At 51.0% G+C, this 18,865-nt stretch overlaps 1 protein-coding gene across 1 annotated transcript in view; it reads right to left on the reverse strand.

The window, feature by feature from the left end:
* zgc:154142 (uncharacterized protein LOC555481 homolog) overlaps nt 1-17,787 on the reverse strand; it is a 22,497-nt gene extending 4,710 nt beyond the window's left edge. Inside the window, 26 exon segments of the mRNA XM_067251108.1 lie at nt 5-61; nt 64-168; nt 393-440; nt 443-526; nt 935-1,076; nt 1,078-1,154; nt 1,664-1,721; nt 1,723-1,788; nt 1,790-1,849; nt 2,472-2,549; nt 2,551-2,574; nt 2,576-2,637; nt 3,289-3,566; nt 4,204-4,304; nt 4,885-4,997; nt 5,613-5,798; nt 7,821-8,057; nt 9,024-9,164; nt 9,752-10,049; nt 10,291-10,430; nt 10,634-10,763; nt 11,226-11,323; nt 11,618-11,758; nt 11,858-11,951; nt 15,176-15,312; nt 17,628-17,787. Of these exon segments, the coding sequence (XP_067107209.1) occupies nt 5-61; nt 64-168; nt 393-440; nt 443-526; nt 935-1,076; nt 1,078-1,154; nt 1,664-1,721; nt 1,723-1,788; nt 1,790-1,849; nt 2,472-2,549; nt 2,551-2,574; nt 2,576-2,637; nt 3,289-3,566; nt 4,204-4,304; nt 4,885-4,997; nt 5,613-5,798; nt 7,821-8,057; nt 9,024-9,164; nt 9,752-10,049; nt 10,291-10,430; nt 10,634-10,763; nt 11,226-11,323; nt 11,618-11,758; nt 11,858-11,951; nt 15,176-15,312; nt 17,628-17,787 (3,115 nt within the window).
* Between the last annotated feature and the right edge of the window lie 1,078 nt (nt 17,788-18,865).

Genomic DNA, 18,865 nt, shown 5'->3' on the forward strand with positions numbered 1-18,865 from the left:
CCCAGAATGCTCTGGGCCTGCAGCAGGAAGTGAGTGAAGACCAGGTGGATGTTGGTGGCAGAGGGATGTGGATCCTCCAGGTGCACGTGGCCTGGTTGGGGTAGTCCTGGGGCCAGCCAGGAGACACCAGAGTCCCCTGCTCACTGCTGGAGGAGGCCCCACACGGAGCTGGGGGTGAAGGGAGGAGGAGGAGAGAAGGAGAAAGGAGGAAGGAGAGAGATGTGAAGGGAGGAGGATGGAGGTAGAGACAGTGTTAGATAGGTAGAGGAATGAGCAACCAACTTAACATCAACACCCAACACCAATTTCTACCAGGTGCCCCTCACCACCACCCACCACCTCTACCCTCGCCCCATAGCCTCCCCCCTCTTTCTCCCTCCTCCCCATCTCACCCTCGCTGGGGTCCACAGCGCTCCAGGTGGCAGTGAAGCCCGTGTCACCACCCTGCTGTTGGAGACAAAGCTGACACTCATCCTCTCCCCATCACTCACCAGCTCCTGAGGGGGCTCCTGGCTGCAGTGGGTACCTGGGTGAGGGGTAAGAGGAGGGGAAGTGGAGGGTAGGAGAGGAGATGTAAGAGGTGGGGGGGAGGTGCAGGGATAGGAGGTATAAGAGGAGGGGGAAGTGCAGGGATAGGAGGTGTAAAAAGATTTTTTTCAACCTTCAAAAAACAATTTTTCGAACTTTTTCTGGGGAAAACCTTTTCAACCTTAAAAAAACTTTTAGCGCAACTTTTCTTTATTTTTATTTTTTTACCTTTCAAAAACCTCTTTTCGAAACTTGTGAAAGAGACTCACATTTTGAAAGCTTTCATACACAGTGAAAAATTGGCATAATCTGTACTAAACAGTGTGTTAGTGTGTCCGAATAGTCAGTGTGTGCTTGTCAGATCTCTCTTTCTCACCCTGCCCTGCCCCTCCCCCTCCCCTCCTACCCAGACTGCCCAGGCGGTCGGTGAGGGAAACTCGGTCGTTCATGCAGAGCTGGCTCTCCTCCAGAGACAGGGACAGGAAGTGCAGGCGGACCAGCATGCCCAGGGGCACCTGGATGTCCCACTGGCAACGGGCATCGTTGTCAATAGCTACCAGGGTGGCCCATGGAGGACAGGGTGCCCTTGACCCCTGTCAGCTCCCTCGGTCCTCCACACCCAGACGCTGAGGGAGGGGGAGGAGGGAGGAGAGAGAGAGGGGGGAGGAGGAGAGAGAGAGAGGGGAGGAGGAGGGGAGAGAGGGGGGAGGGACAGAGGGGGGAGGAGGGAGGGAGGGGGCAGGAGGGAGGGAGAGAGAGAGAGAGGGGGGAGGGGGGAGGAGGGAGGGAGGGAGAGAGAGAGAGAGAGGGGGGGGAGGAGAGAGAGAGAGAGAGAGAGAGAGAGAGAGAGAGAGAGGGGGGGGGGAGGGGGGGAGGGAGGAGGGAAGAGGGAGGGAGGGAGGGAGGGAGAGAGAAAGAGGGGGGGAGGGGGGAGGGGAGAGAGATGTTCAGATCAGTGTAAGAAACATACTATGAAGGATGTGATGTGGTTCATCAGTTTGGTCCAGGTTTGGTCCAGGTTTGATCCAGGTTTGGTCCAGGTTTGGTCCAGGTTTGGTCCAGGTTTGGTCCTGTATAAAACTGACTCACACCAGTTCAGACCAGTAAGACACTGGTTCATATCAGTGTGACGTACTGTGAAGGTGGTACAGGTCCTTGCGGATCACGTTCTCCATCCAGGGACGGTAGGCGGAAGGCTCGTGTGAACACGCTGGGCTTCTTGTCCATGATGCAGCCGATTGGTCCGAAGCTGGTGATTCCCGTGGACCTCCCAGGGGCTGACGGGAGAGTCCTGACACACCAGGGGGCCGCCAGAGTCACCCTGCACTAGGCCAGGGTCAGAGGTCAGGGGGTGGAAAGTAGGGCCTACACGATTATGGCCAAAATGATAATCGTGATTATTTTTATCAATATTGAGATCACGATTAATAATCACGATTTTTTGATTGATTTTAACCAAAACAAATGTTATTGTCACATAGGCTAATTATAACTGATTTCACATCCATATTGTGCTACATTCCTGCTAATGTACAAAATATGTGCATCAAAATAATAGAGGTCCTCTTATTCACCAAAATTCAGTGCATCTCCTTAAAGAATTAATACAAATAAATAAATAAAAGTGTAGCAAAACTTCAACAGGGCACTATTTTCCATTTTCCATTTTGTAAATATATTTTAATAATATATTTTGATACTATGAATGAAATGACACATTTTAAATATCACTCAATCATGCAAATTTGATCATGGGGAGCCAAAATCGTGATCGTGATTAAAATGTGATTAATTTTGCAACCCTAGTGGAAAATGTAAGGATCAGGCATTCAACAGATTCATCTGGAGGGAAGGTGAGAGGGTGAGAGGGAGGGTGAGAGAGATGGAGGGAAGGTGAGAGGGAGGGTGAGAGAGAAGGAGGGAGGGTTAGAGGTAGCTCTGACCTGGCAGACAGATTTGAGCTCGTCAGGGAGGGTGTATCCACAACAGATCATGGAGTCCTTGACCTGGAACCACCAGTAAGTCCATCCTCTTACAGGTATTGAAGCGGAACCACTGGCAGGGCCACCTGGTTCAGACCCTCCGATGGTTTGGCATTCAATGAATCACCTGGAGAGGGAAGGAGGAAGAAAAAGAGAAAGATTGAGTGTTAGAAAAGGATGCTGTAGTTGTATGTTCTCAAACAGCAGAGAGAGAGACAAAGTGGGAAGATTTAGAGATCATTCAACTCCCTGTCTCACTCCCTTTTCACCTTCCCTCTCCCTCCAACCCCCCTCTCCCTCCAACCTCCCCCTCCCCCATTCTCCCCCCATTCTCCCCCTCCCCTCTCCCCGGTCTCTCCCCCCCTCTCCCAGGTCTCTCTCTCCTCCCCTCTCCCCGGTCTCTCCCCCCTCTCCCCCTCTCCCCGGTCTCTCTCTCCTCCCCTCTCAACCGGTCTCTCCCCCCCTCTCCCTGGTCTCTCCCCCCCTCTCCCCTCTCCCCGGTCTCTCTCTCCTCCCCTCTCACCGGTCTCTCCCCCCTCTCCCCGGTCTCTCCCCCCTCTCCCCTCTCCCCGGTCTCTCTCTCCTCCCCCTCTCCCCGGTCTCTCCCCTCTCACCGGTCTCTCCCCCCCTCTCCCCGGTCTCTCCCCCCTCTCCCCTCTCCCCGGTCTCTCTCTCCTCCCCTCTCACCGGTCTCGTCCCCCTCTCCCCTCTCCCCGGTCTCTCCCCTCTCACACGGTCTCTCCCCCCTCTCCCCTCTCCCCGGTCTCTCCCCTCTCACCGGTCTCGTCCCCCCAGCCCGAGGCGTAGCAGGTGGTCCCTTCAGGCAGCACCTCCTCCAGAGGGGGCTGGCAGGCGAAGGAGACCTCCCTGCTGGCCTCCACCTCCCCGTCCAGCCGGACCAGGGCGATGTCGTACCCCACGCTGGGCACGGCTGGGTAGCGGAAGGCCTCGTGCCGCACGATGGAGCGCACAGAGAAGCAGCGCTCCGACGCCTCGGAGAACGTCAGGTTGTGTTTGCCCAAACACATGCGCCAGCGCTGGAGCTCATCTGCATAGCTGGAGGGGGCGGGGGAGGAGAGGAGGGGAGGGAGGGGGGACGAGAGGAGGGAGAGAGGGGAGGGAGGGGTGGGGAGGGAGGGAGGGGAGGGAGGGGGGACGAGAGGAGGGAGAGAGGGGAGGGAGGGGTGGGGAGGGAGGGAGGGAGGAGGAGGGAGGGAGGAGGGGGGGGAGGGGAGGGAGGGGTGGGGAGGGAGGGGAGGGAGGGGTGGGGAGGGAGGGGAGGGAGGGGTGGGGAGGGAGGGGAGGGAGGGGTGGGGAGGGAGGGAGGAGGGAGGGGGGAGGGGGGGGAGGGAGGGGTGGGGAGGGAGGGAGGAGGGAGGGGGGAGGGGGGGGAGGGAGGGGTGGGGAGGGAGGGAGGAGGGAGGGGGGAGGGGGGGGAGGGAGGGGTGGGGAGGGAGGGAGGAGGGAGGGGGGAGGGGGGGGGAGGGAGGGGGGAGGGAGGGGGGAGGGGGGGGAGGGAGGGGGGGGTCCAGGAGGTTTCATGATAAGAGCTATGGACTTTTTTCAGGCCTGCAGATAAGGTAAAACAAGGCCAAAGGCACAGCCTATGATGTATATCTCTACTTCATGGAAAACACTCATGATAAATAGGATTTTCTTTTGCTGTTGTTGTTAGGTTACTGAGGCCGTTTACTTGATGAAGCAGTGAGCTGCAGTCATCACCCAGTTCTTATGGATCAGAGTTCCTCCACAGATGTGAGAAAAGCTGGGCTCAGGTCTGCTGGGGGGCCAAACCTGCCACACACACACACGCACACACACACGCACACACACACACACACACACACACACGCACACACACACACACGCACAAACAGGAAGATGAGACAACAGCAGTGGTTGTTAGCAGGAAAGATGAGCTCTCATCAGGGACTCATCTCCTTTTATTAGCAGTCTGAGAGAGAATAATTACATTCACCTGACAGAACAACTCCTTACACCAGACAAGACACCAGGGAGACAGAACAGGAGAGAGATGAGGAGAGAGATGGAGAGAGATGGAGAGAGAGAGGGAGGGGGGAGAAGTGGAAAAGATGGAACAGAGAGAGATGGGAGAGATGGAGGAGATACAGAGAGGTAAAAGGAGAGGAGAGGGATAGAGGGAGGAGAAGCGATGAGAGACTGATGATTGGCTGGGCTACAATGAGTTGTTATTTCATATCCCTTGGTGTGAGTGAGAGATGGAGCTACTAAGTCAGCTTGCTGTTCCTTCATCCTAACTCATCTGGGATTGACTTCCCTGCATGTTCTTCTCTGGAGGGCCATTCATCTTCATGAAGAAGTCTGTGTGTGTGTGTGTGTGTGTGTGTGTCACCTGCATGGAGACCTGCCAGGGCCAGGAGTGAGGCCTGGCTGGTTCTCCGTTAACGATCCTGGAGGTGACCAAGGGAGGGACAGCCGGGCGACCGCAGGTGTCCACCGGCCAGTCTGAAGACACACGGTTATCCTTCAGTTCTTTATCCTCCATCACCAACAACTTCAACTCACTCAATACATTGTAGATTATGATTTTGATATTATTTTGAATTCATATTTATTTAATTTTAGAAGCTACAGTAAGACACCTGCTACATATTTCCTACAAATGTGTTTCTGTCCCAATGACAAGCAATGGACAGTTTGAACACAGTGTGATGTCATCAACAAGTGCCCAGATCTGTTCCAGGGGGACATTTCACTGAGTCATCACAGCTGAATACAGCTGGCCCTGGTCCCTATCACCCTCCGAGAAACACACTGCATCTCTCTCTCTCTCTCTCTCCTCCTGCCCTTCTCTCTCTCTCTATCACACACTCACACAGGGGCACCTCTGCAGCAGCACTAGCTCATCTATAAAACTATTTCAGCTACTGGCTTGGCAGAGACCTGGCCATCTGGGAGAGACGAGAGAGAGAGAGGGGGAGAGAGAGGGCAGAGAGAGAGAACAGAGAGAGAGAGGAGGAGAGAGAGAGGAGGAGAGAGAGCAGAGAGAGAGAGGAGGAGAGAGAGAGAGCGAAGAGAGATAATGTTCAGGGAGCCTTTGTTGTGAGAGTATGTACATGCCTACGGGGATGTTGTCCCAGGGGTTAGGGGGGGTGGGGGGCTCCGTGGGGAGCGGGAGGGCGGGGTTGGAGGACCAGACTGCCCGGAAGCCCCGCCCCTCCATGAAGAGGTCAGTGCTGAAGCGCAGCACCAGCCGGCTGCCCCTCGTCTGGACAGGGCTGGGCAGGGCAGCGCCACACCACGGACCTGAAGAGCAAAACAAATGCACCCTCACAGTGTCAGAACGGAAGGGCATCAGAATGAAACAGATTAGGAAAGAATATATGGTGGATATATAACATGGGTTATAATAGATATAACATGGATTATAATACAATAGAATACAACTATATTTTCCATTACAGATATATATATTTTTGGGGCATTCTTACGTTTACAAAAATGGATTCTAAATTTAAACAAAGTTCAAGTTTTCCTTAAAACGCTGAATTCATCTATTATACAATCATACCAGACTTTTCCTGAATGTAAATAAAATACTGTATCCCATTTTACCAATTCCCCAAAAAGTACAACTTGTAAATAAAATAAAACTGTGTACCGAAAATCTAACTTCCTTTCCTCTTAGAGTAGACGTCAGTGAGAGCACTGTGTCGTGTGGGAGGGTGAGGGTTAGATGGGTTAGATGGGTTAGGGTTAGATGGGTTAGATGGGTTAGATGGGTTAGGGTTAGATGGGTTAGATGGGTTAGATGGGTTAGATGGGTTAGGGTTAGATGGGTTAGGGTTAGATGGGTTAGATGGGTTAGATGGGTTAGATGGGTTAGGGTTAGATGGGTTAGATGGGTTAGGGTTAGATGGGTTAGGGTTAGATGGGTTAGATGGGTTAGGGTTAGATGGGTTAGATGGGTTAGATGGGTTAGATGGGTTAGATGGGTTAGGGTTAGATGGGTTAGGGTTAGATGGGTTAGATGGGTTAGATGGGTTAGGGTTAGATGGGTTAGATGGGTTAGATGGGTTAGGGTTAGATGGGTTAGGGTTAGGGTTAGATGGGTTAGATGGGTTAGATGGGTTAGATGGGTTAGGGTTAGATGGGTTAGATGGGTTAGGGTTAGATGGGTTAGATGGGTTAGATGGGTTAGATGGGTTAGATGGGTTAGGGTTAGATGGGTTAGATGGGTTAGATGGGTTAGATGGGTTAGGGTTAGATGGGTTAGATGGGTTAGGGTTAGATGGGTTAGGGTTAGATGGGTTAGATGGGTTAGATGGGTTAGGGTTAGATGGGTTAGATGGGTTAGATGGGTTAGGGTTAGATGGGTTAGATGGGTTAGATGGGTTAGATGGGTTAGGGTTAGATGGGTTAGATGGGTTAGATGGGTTAGATGGGTTAGATGGGTTAGATGGGTTAGGGTTAGATGGGTTAGGGTTAGATGGGTTAGATGGGTTAGATGGGTTAGGGTTAGATGGGTTAGGGTTAGGGTTAGATGGGTTAGGGTTAGATGGGTTAGATGGGTTAGATGGGTTAGGGTTAGATGGGTTAGGGTTAGATGGGTTAGATGGGTTAGATGGGTTAGGGTTAGATGGGTTAGATGGGTTAGGGTTAGATGGGTTAGGGTTAGATGGGTTAGATGGGTTAGATGGGTTAGATGGGTTAGGGTTAGATGGGTTAGGGTTAGATGGGTTAGATGGGTTAGGGTTAGATGGGTTAGATGGGTTAGATGGGTTAGATGGGTTAGGGTTAGATGGGTTAGATGGGTTAGATGGGTTAGGGTTAGATGGGTTAGGGTTAGATGGGTTAGGGTTAGATGGGTTAGATGGGTTAGATGGGTTAGATGGGTTAGGGTTAGATGGGTTAGATGGGTTAGGGTTAGATGGGTTAGGGTTAGATGGGTTAGATGGGTTAGATGGGTTAGATGGGTTAGGGTTAGATGGGTTAGGGTTAGATGGGTTAGATGGGTTAGGGTTAGATGGGTTAGATGGGTTAGGGTTAGATGGGTTAGATGGGTTAGATGGGTTAGATGGGTTAGGGTTAGATGGGTTAGATGGGTTAGGGTTAGATGGGTTAGGGTTAGATGGGTTAGATGGGTTAGGGTTAGGTGGGTTAGATGGGTTAGGGTTAGGTGGGTTAGATGGGTTAGGGTTAGATGGTGTGGGAGGTGAGTTTCTCACCGTGTTTGGTGAGGGTTAGGGTTAGATGGTGTGGGAGGTGAGTTTCTCACCGTGTTTGGTGAGGGTTAGGGTTAGATGGTGTGGGAGGTGAGTTTCGCACCGTGTTTGGTGAGGGAGGCGTCCAGGACATCATAGGCCACCAGGCTGTCCAGACACCTGGAGGAGAGGAAGTCCTTGGCCTCCAGGTCAAAGTGTGTGAAGGTCAGAGAGATGTTCCTCCCTGGGGGAACCTCCAGGACCCACATACACTCTCTACTGGCTGGGTAGCTGTGGGGCCACCTGGGGGACTTGATGACCCCGGTGTCTTCACCAAACACCCCCCCACAACCCTGGATCTCTGCAGGGTACAGGGACGGAGGGTGTGTGTGTGTGAGTCAATTATATAAATACATACTGTACATGCATGTAGCTGTGGCGTGTTATGGTTTGTAAAAATACCTCAAACACACCTGGTGTTTAGTAAAGAATGCTGACTAACATAGCTACAGTGACAAGTTCAAATACAGGTTAGAGCAAGAAGAGAAAGGTAGAGAGAGAGAGAGAGAGAGAGAGAGAGAGAGAGAGAGATGGAGGAATGTAGAGAGAGAGAGAGAGAGAGATGGAGGAATGTAGAGAGAGAGAGATGGAGGACTGTAGAGAGAGAGAGAGAGAGAGAGAGAGAGAGAGATGGAGGAATGTAGAGAGAGAGAGAGAGAGAGAGAGAGAGAGAGAGAGAGATGGAGGAATGTAGAGAGAGAGATGGAGGAATGTAGAGAGAGAGAGGGAGAGAGAGATGGAGGAATGTAGAGAGAGAGAGATGGAGGAAGGTCCTGAAGGGTAAAAGCACACTGCGTCTCAGTGACAAACGATGCTTGAGGTGCTGTGGCTCCTGGGTCGATGAGCCCCTCCCTCCCACCCACCGACCGACCGAAGAGAGAACATCTACCACCCTCCAAGCCCAAACCAGGAGTCTTTTTTAATCAATCTTTTTTTATGTGTCTCCCACACATATTCCTGGAGCTTTCTGCCATGTTGTTGTTGCTATCCACAAGGAGGGAACTCTAGTGGAGGGTATTTTCTTCATGGACGCACATTAAGAAGAAGGGAAATCATATAAACCAATAAGGGTGGGATATCTCACATAGTTTCTAACCGCAGAATATTGAGGTGTGTGTATATGTGTGTATGAGTGTGTGTGTGTGTATAGTATGTGTGTATGAGTGTGTGTGTGTATATGTGTGTCTATGACTGTGTGTGTGTGTGTATATGTGTGTGTATGAGTGTGTGTGTGTGTATATGTGTGTGTATGAGTGTGTGTGTGTACCTGCTGCGTCCTCAGGGTGCACAGCCTCCCAGCGTGCCAGGAAGCCCTGGTCAGACAGCCGTCCATCAGACAGGAAGCTGACAGACATGCTTCTCTCACTGCTGACCAACACAGGGGGCAGGAGAAACCCACAGAATACACCTGGGGAGAGGGGGAGGGGAGGGGAGGGGAGGGGAGGGGAGGGGAGGGGAGGGGAGGGGAGGGGAGGGGAGGGGAGGGGAGGGGAGGGGAGGGGAGTGGAGGGAGGGAGGAATTTGAATTTGTTTTCGTTTTTCTTATCTCATCTGTCTCGACGTGGTGTTACTGAAGTGAAACCTGACAGGGGCTAACCAGGGTGTTACTGAAGTGGAACCTGACAGGGGCTAACCAGGGTGTTACTGAAGTGGAACCTGACAGGGGCTAACCAGGGTGTGTGTGTGCTATTATGGGGAGCTGTAATCTCCTGCTGTGCTTGGTTGTCTCCAGCAGGAGGTGTACATGGGATATATTTAGCTGATGCTTTTGTTTAACGTGATGTATAAAATAGTACACACTAGGGCGAGATATATATCGAATATTGTAAAAATGTGGACAATATCGAGATATCAAATGTTATTATATATCGCCCAGCCCTAATACACACACACACACACTATCCTTCCCCCTGAGACTCACAGTCCTCTCCCCTGTAGTGGACATGGTTCTGGGGCTCAGTGAGACATGACTAGACGATGGCAGACGACACCTACCCAGGGTCTGCAGGCTGTCAGAGATGAGGAGTCGGTCCTCCTTGCACTGCCCAGCCTCTCCTGCCACGGCCATGCTGGTGACCTGCAGCTTGACCAGGGACCCTGGGGGCACGGAGATGTCCCAGGAGCAGTTCAGCCCGCCGGGGTAGGGAGCAGGGAACCCCAGGGACTGGATCTCTCCCTTACGACCCTGTAAAACACCCGGCCCTCCACAGCCAGACTCTGGAGAGAGAGGGGGAGGGAGGGAGGGAGAGAGAAGGAGAGAGGGAGGAATTGAGCATCACACAGAAAGTCAATACTAGACCACAAATTGCAGCTTTTTAATTCCTAAATGCAGTACACATCACTCAATTTCAATATAGGACCAACATCTGTCTCTTGGGGCACCCGTTAAATGATGTGACCTTACCGACGGGTGGGGTGGTTGATGGTGGAGGTGTGGTTGATGGTTTAGGTGTGGTTGATGGTTTAGGTGTGGTTGATGGTTTAGGTGTGGTTGATGGTTTAGGTGTGGTTGAAGGTTTAGGTGTGGTTGGGACCACGACGGGAGGCAGGCTGGTCTTGGTGAAGGTGGCGCTGAACCCCCTGGAGGTGAGCGTGGCGTCGGACTTGAACCGGACGACCATGGAGCCTCCACTGGTTTCCAGCACTCTTGGCAACGAGCCGCCGCAGAAACGCCCTGCAGGACCAGACGCAGGACCTTGCTTTACTGAACATGCGACTCACGGACGCCGCTTCCTCCAGCAGCATGTGACAGTGTGAAGTGGGTGAAATGAACAGCTGGGTAAACAGTACTCAGGACCAAGCAGTGTGAGGGAGGGTCATGTGAGGCAGGGTCATGTGAGGGAAGGTCATGTGATGGAGGGTCATGTGACGGCGTACCCAGCAGGGCGGCGCCGGGGGTGTGGCCATCATAGACGACCACGTGGTCTCCACATGCCTCAGGGATGAGGTCAAACGAGGTGAACGTCAGACGCACCCTCTCTCCCCGTGCAGGAACACTCACCCTCCACTGACACACACACACGCAGGAACACACACAGACACACGCAGGAACACACACACACACGCAGGAACACACACACACACGCAGGAACACACACAGACAAAAAACATGTTTAGACCAACAAATGCCCACTTCTCCTCTCCATGTTGACCCATGCATGCAGATGTGATTCCAAATATTCGGTTTTTGTTCATTCGGTTTTAAACGTAATGTTTTCCTTCAATAGAATACTTCAAAGGTGCTGAGAAAATGTCAGCAAAAACTATTTTATTTAATTTTTAGTGAAATATTTCTATCTTTTAAAGGCTTTTAAAGGCTTCTTTGCAATTCTCCCTCTCCCTTCTTCTCAACTGTGTGTGTGTATGTGTTCCTGCATGTGTGTGTTCCTGCATGTGTGTGTGTGTTCCTGCGTGTGTGTGTGTGTTCCTGCGTGTGTGTGTTCCTGCGTGTGTGTGTGTTTGTGGTTACCTGATACAGCGCTCCATTCTCGTAGTTCTGCTCTGGGTATCCAGGGGTCAGCAGATCCCCTCGGTCACCTTGGAGACTGCCTCCGGCCCCGGCTATATCTGTCACCGAGAAGGATGGAGCGATGGATGGAGGAAGAGAGGGAAATATTGAGGGCACTTCACACACATCTCAAGGATATTCTCTGTCTCTCTCTCTGTCTCTTTCTCTGTCTCTCTCTCTGTCTAACATCTCACATAATTTCCTCCAGTACACATTGTAATGACAATGCTTTCTGTGCCATTGGCAGGACAGAGACACCTTCTACCTGATCTGTTAGGAATTGACATGACGCCGAGCCTAAATGGCGCACAACTGACCGACTTACTGCAGAGCCAAAATGGCGCAGCGTTTACCTGAGGCAGCACTGGGAGACACAGCTTTGAAATAGGCCCTGAAGCCCACATCTGTCTTCCTGTCGTTGGTGTCGAAGTAGATCGTCAGTCGGTTGCCCAGGGATACAACCGGCCTGGGCTTGGAGTATCCACAGAACTTCCCTAGGGAACAGACCGGAAAACACATCACATCACACATCACATTCAACATCTCCATTCAACTAACCACACCCTGACGCCGCCCATTAGGTGCAGTCTCACCCATGATGCCCAGGTCGTCTCTCAGCGTGATGAAGTCTGCTGTGCACAGCTCAGTATCCTCCAGGGAGAAGTCCTCGAACCACAGATGGATCACCTGCGACACACACACACACATCAGAATCAGAATCAGGTTTATTCGCCATGTATGTTATACAAACACGGAATTTACTGTGGCAGGGAGGTGCAAAACACTAAACATATACAGATCTTAAATTAAGTAAAAGTACAAAAGTTTAACTATTTCTAAGAACTAAACAATCTAAGAATAAAACAATTTAAATATAAAACAAAATATATATAAAAATAAGAATAGAATGAGCAGCGTGAATGGTCAACATCGCAATCGGATACTGAGATAAGTGGCTTATGCATACTGAATTGCCATTAGATGGACTTATAATAGTTAAGTAAGTGAATGAATGTCAATGGGAGTCCTTGGCCTTGTTGAAGAGGCCAGTAGCAGATGGAAAGAAACTGTTCTTATGGCGTGAGGTTTTGGTCCTGATGGACCGCAGCCTTCTTCCAGAGGGGAGTAGCTGGAACAGGGAGTGACCAGGGTGGGAGGGGTTGGCCACAATCTTCCTCGCACGCCTCAAGGTCCTCGAGGTGTGCAGGTCCTCGAGGGCAGGCAGATTGCAGCCGATCACCTTCTCAGCAGTGCGGATGATACGCTGCAGTCTGCTCTTGTCCTTGGCAGTGGCAGCAGCGTACGAGATGGTGATGGAAGAGGTGAGGATGGACTCAATTATGGCTGTGTAGAAGTGCACCATCATTGTCTTTGGCAGGTTGAATTTCTTCAGCTGCCGTAGGAAGTACATCCTCTGTTGTGCTTTTTTGGTGAGGGAGCTGATGTTCAGTTCCCACTTGAGGTCCTGGGAGAGGATTGTGCCCAGGAAGCGGAAGGACTCCACAGTGTTGACTGGGGAGTCGCACAGGGTGATGGGGGTGAGTGGGTCTGTGTTCCTCCTGAAGTCCACAACCATCTCCACTGTCTTAAGAGCATTGAGCTCTAAGTTGTTCTGGCTACACCAGGTCACCAGGTTGTCAGCTTCCCACCTATAGTCAGACTCATCCCCGTCAGAGATGAGCCCAATGAGGGTGGTGTCATCCGCAAACTTCAGAAGTTTGACAGACGGATGACTGGAGGTGCAACTGTTGGTGTACAGGGAGAAGAGCAGAGGGGAAAGGACGCAGCCCTGAGGAGATCCGTTGCTGATGGACCAGGAGTCAGAGACTTGTGTTCCCAGCTGGGAACACAAGTCACGCACTGCTTCCTGTCAGACAGGAAGTCTGTGATCCATCTGCAGGTGGAGTCAGGCACGTTCAGCTGGGAGAGCTTGTCCTGAAGCAGGGCGGGGATGATGGTGTTGAAGGCAGAGTTGAAGTCCACAAACAGGATCCTGGCATAGGATGCTGGGGAGTCCAGGTGCTGTAGGGTGAAGTGGAGGGCCATGTTAACGGCGTCATCCACAGATCTGTTGGCTCTGTAGGCAAAGTGCAGTGGGTCCAGGAAAGGGTCTGTGATGGCTTTGAGGTGTGCCAGCACAAGGCACTCAAAGGACTTCATTACCACAGAGGTCAGGGCGATGGGTCTGTAGTCATTGAGTCCTGTTGGCCTTGGCTTTTTGGGCACAGGGATGATGGTGGAGGACTTGAGACAGGCTGGCACATGGCATGTCTCCAGGGAGGTGTTAAAGATGTAGGTGAACACCGGAGACAGCTGGTCAGCGCAGTGCTTGAGGGTGGCAGGAGAGACAGAGTCCGGCCCAGCTGCTTTGCGGGGGTTCTGCCTCTTGAAAAGTCTGTTAACTTCACCCTCCTGAATGGAGAGAGTTGTCACTGTAGAGGGGGTGATGGAGGAGGCCTCGTGGGTGGGAAGGGGTAGTTCAGGACAGTCCAATTGTCTTTCAAATCTACAGTAGAACTCATTCAGGTCGTTGGCCAGGCGGGAGTCGTTAGTGGAGTGGGGGGCTCTGGGCTTGTAGTTGGTAATCTGCCTGAGCCCTCTCCAGACAGAAGCAGAGTCGTTAGCAGAGAACTGACGCTTCAGTCTCTGGCACATACATACAAGCACACGCACAGGCGTGACACACCATACACAGACACACTGACCTTTCCTTTATTCACACAATGTCTGCGCAGTGGTGGAAGGGGGGGTTGGAGAATTGTGAGTGTGAAAAGGACAAGCATGTTCCTGTGTGAGAGAGAGGGGGGGCACTGGAGAGAGAGAGATGGAGCAGGAGGAGCACTGGAGAGAGAGGGAGATGGAGAAAGGTGGAGAGAAAGGGGGGAGGGAGAGAGATGGAGAGAGAGAGAGGGGGGAGGGAGAGAGAACGGGAGGAGAGGGATAACAGACCCATCTGTGTGAGATGCTACATCTGCTGCTTGTGTACCCCTCCTGTCTCTACTGTGGTATACACACTGCTACTGTACTACGCCCTGCTCTGGGGGTGGGGGTGTATGTGTGTGTATGTGTGTGTGTGGATGGGGGGTAAGTCAGAGAGAAGGGAGGAGAGAGAGAGGAGAGGAGAGAAAGACAAGAATGCAACTAAAGAAATTAAGCTCTTTGAGAAGGTTGGTTCTCCTGTTGGTGTTGTGATGGGGGACTGGGCTTGGTGTGATGGAGGACTGGGCTTGGTGTGATGGAGGACTGGGCTTGGTGTGATGGGGGACTGGGCTTGGTGTGATGGAGGACTGGGCTTGGTGTGATGGAGGACTGGGCTTGGTGTGATGGAGGACTGGGCTTGGTGTGATGGGGGACTGGGCTTGGTGTGATGGAGGACTGGGCTTGGTGTAATGGAGGACTGGGCTTGGTGTGATGGAGGACTGGGCTTGGTGTGATGGGGGACTGGGCTTGGTGTGATGGGGGACTGGGCTTGGTGTGATGGAGGACTGGGCTTGGTGTGATGGGGGACTGGGCTTGGTGTGATGGAGGACTGGGCTTGGCGTGATGGGGGACTGGGCTTGGTGTAATGGAGGACTGGGCTTGGTGTGATGGAGGACTGGGCTTGGTGTGATGGGGTACTGGGCTTGGTGTAATGGAGGACTGGGCTTGGTGTGATGGAGGACTGGGCTTGGTGTGATGGGGGACTGGGCTTGGTGTGATGGGGGACTGGGCTTGGTGTGATGGAGGACTGGGCTTGGTGTGATGGGGGACTGGGCTTGGTGTGATGGAGGACTGGGCTTGGTGTGATGTCCTTAAAGTTCTTTCTGTGAAGACTGAGTACCCTAGTCCTATCTCCTACACCCTAGTCCTATCTCCTACACCCTAGTCCTATCTCCTATATCCTAGTCCTATCTCCTACATCTAGTTCCTACCTTGGCAGGGTCCACAGTGATGTGCCAGGAGCAGCTCTTGCCGTTGTCATAGCTACTGGGGTAGTTCAGGCTGCTGAACATCCCAGAGTCTCCAGTCAGCTCTCTGGGGCCCCCACACCCAGAGCCCACCCCGTCTCCTGCGCACGCACACACACACACACACACACACACACACACACACCACACACACACACACACACACACACACACACACCACACACACACACACACACACACATACACACACATACACACACATACACACACCACACACACAGTACAGGGGAAAAACAAGGCAGAGAGGAAATCCATGAGGAAGACACCTTGGCAACAGAACTGTTTGTGTCAACAGTATTTCCCTGGTGGATGTGGCAAGCATGCTGTATGTGTGCATGCTGTATGTGTGCATGCATGTATGTGGGCATGTGTGTGTGTGCGTTTGTGTGTGTGTGCGTTTGTGTGTGTGTGTGCGTTTGTGTGTGTGTGCGTTTGTGTGTGTGTGTGCATGTGCGTGTGTGTGTGCTGGGGAGCAGATGTGACTGAGGCAACAGCTGCTTCTCTGGAAAAATGATTTGTCTGAGGCTGAGTAACCCTGTCCTCATTATCAGGTTGTTATGGTTGTATTGAGCCTCACAGAGAGAAGCCTGCTCTGATGCACCCTCAGCAAGGGGGCTTCTGATACTGAGGTTTGACGGTAACATAGCAATTAATCTATGCAAGTCATAATAAAGTAATGTATTCATTTATCCGTGCGACACAGCAGAGTAGAATTTGAAGCAGCAACTTGTTTGCAGGTAAACGTTCAAAAACACCGGCCTGCTCTACGTCACTAACCTGTGCGCGATTACCTACGGTAGACGACTATTTTATTTTACCAAATTCTGCATTAGAAAACACAAAAAAGTGGTTTTGTCCCAAGATCTCTACAGACCCTGCAGCTAATTTAATGCTCAACACTTGAACGGGGGCTTATTTACATTTACATTACATTTACATTTAGTCATTTAGCAGACGCTTTTATCCAAAGCGACTTCCAAGATCCAGCAAGTCTATTACTTGAAAGAGGAATTATTTACTGTGTTGTCTCAGTTACACTATCAGGGCTTGGAAATACTGTGACTCGCTAAAGGCGGCAAATAGATAGTAGAACATAACATTTCATAACTAGAGAGGGTACAATTTCTGGGAAAATTGTAGGGTGTGCTTGCTTGCGTCGGTTGCAGATGGGTCAGTTTATTAACTTTAATTTTTACAACTGATATTTCTGTGTATTTTATATAAAGATGTGTACTTATTATTTATGAAGATTGCATAGATTTAAAAGCATACATTTGTTGCTGCTAATTTACCATTCAAAATACAAAAAGTGAATGTGCAGCATATGTGTGTAAAACTAAAGTTGCATTTGATGGCCTATCTACTACAACTAGGCTGACAGGTAATTTAGAATACGTTTTGTTCTATGGACTGAAAATAATAAATAGGATGTACTCTCTAGTGTATGTATCTAGTGATGTACTCTCTAGTGTATTTACATTTAGTCATTTAGCAGACGCTCTTGTCCAGAGCGACTTACAGTAAGTACAGGGACATTCCCCCGAGACAAGTAGGGTGAAGTGAGTCATTTGGCACAGCCGGGAATCGAACTGGCAACCTTCAGATTACTAGCCTGATTCCCTCACTGCTCATCCACCTGACTTCAGCGTATGTATCTAGTGATGTACTCTCTAGTTGTCTGATTCAAACTGAACACAAACACACACACACTCTCTCCAGACATCTCTATTTAGTTCTGGAAATGGGTTTTACAGTTAAGACAGAGAATCCTCTCGTGGTCTATTTCTCCAGTTTGTGTCAACAACTGTGTTCTGTCTTCACAGATCTCCACTAAGAACACTCACTTATCTTCTGCTGCTGATAGGAGAGATAACGGAAAGCTTTGCCCCAGAGCCCAGAGACAGAAAACACTGCAACCAAAGTACATTCCTTTGATAGGAAAAAGATCCCTCATTATCCATTAGAGACTGATTTCATCCACCAAAGGCTGACTTTCTGGTCTGTATCTAATCCAAACAATTCATGGATTATAATTATTTTCTTTACAGAGCTACAGTTGTCCTATGAAATGACTTGCAGCAAATTTGACATTTTGCAAAAGGTGTAGGTGTTACCCCTCAGAGTGCCTGAAATACTACCGCCAGAACAAATAGTAGATATTCACCACCAACAGTGGAGATGTTCTTACCAGACAATCCAACCAGTGCAAACTCACCCACAGTAGGTTCAGTCTGACCACCAGACCAGACTTCAAACTCACCCACAGTAGGTTCAGTCTGACCACCAGACCAGACTTGAAACTCACCCACAGTAGGTTCAGTCTGACCACCAGACCAGACTTCAAACTCACCCACAGTAGGTTCAGTCTGACCACCAGACCAGACTTCAAACTCACCCACAGTGCTCGGTTCAGTCTTGTCTGTGAAGTAAATGACCACCAGACCGATGCAGGCTCCTGTCATGGCCACAAACAGAAACACCAGAATCTTCTCCAGGGTGCTGAAACGTCGGGACCTGCTGTCGGACATCCTCTTCTGAAGATCTTCCTCATCCATGCTGCGTGTCGTCCACGATACACCAGGCAGAGTGAGGTTATCTCATGCGCCCACTGCCTTGACGTCCATTATCGCTGTTCATCTGATCTGTGACCTGTGATAGCATAGACGTACCTTGGACTCACCTGTACTGAACCTGAGAGACAACAGTTTTCTGAGTGTTTGAGCTATTGGTTGTTGTGTTGGATGTTACAGGGTGATAGGGAGTGCAATGTGTTTTTGTGACATGAAAAAAGAGAGTTTCCAAACCCCTTGGATGAAAAGAGATTGAAGACAATGCAATTACTACTGTGTTTACAGTCAAGCTACAGTGGTATTTATACACATTATAACTGACAAGTGGTACTGTGGCATAAAACAAAATGAAATAAGAATCAAACTGCAGTTCTCCTCTGATGCAGGCGTGGAGGAGGAGGGCCCCCAGCTGCAGTTCTCCTCTGATGCAGGCGTGGAGGAGGAGGGCCCCCAGCTGCAGTTCTCCTCTGATGCAGGCATGGAGGAGGAGGGCCCCCAGCTGCAGTTTCAGCTCTTGCCCCACAAATCCCATTTGAATCGTTTATCCCACAATCCCAGCAATTAAGCTGATAGGGTCCCTCACCCGAGCCACTATCATTGTTGCCAAGATTCCCTAATTGACTGAAGTGTGTATCCCCCCTTTCTCTCTCACTCACACACACACACACACACAGAGTGGGTAAAATACCTTTAATGTAGCCTAAGTGGCGTAGCACTTAGCACTTAGCGCTAGCGCTGTTATTTGATTAAAGGAGAGAGGATGGATTCCCCCAGGGGAGAGGGAGAGAGGAAAAGAGGGAGAGAGGGTTGGATAGAGAGAGAGAACGAGAGAGAGGAGTGGGGGGGGGGGGAGGGAGAGAGAGAGGGTCTGTGTTCCATCAGAGCTGTGACTCATGAGATGCTAGACTCGGTCCCCCTGGTGCTGGGCTGAGATGCAGACCTCAGTCCCCCTGGTCCTTGGCTGAGATTCAGGCCTCAGACCCCCTGGTGCTTGCCCAGCAGGCCCAGCTCTGCAGCTCTGCAGCTCTGCAGCTCTGCAGCTCTGCAGCTCTGCAGCTCTGCT

The sequence above is a fragment of the Osmerus mordax genome, chromosome 14 (assembly GCF_038355195.1).
Source record: "Osmerus mordax isolate fOsmMor3 chromosome 14, fOsmMor3.pri, whole genome shotgun sequence".
Lineage (NCBI taxonomy): Eukaryota > Metazoa > Chordata > Actinopteri > Osmeriformes > Osmeridae > Osmerus > Osmerus mordax.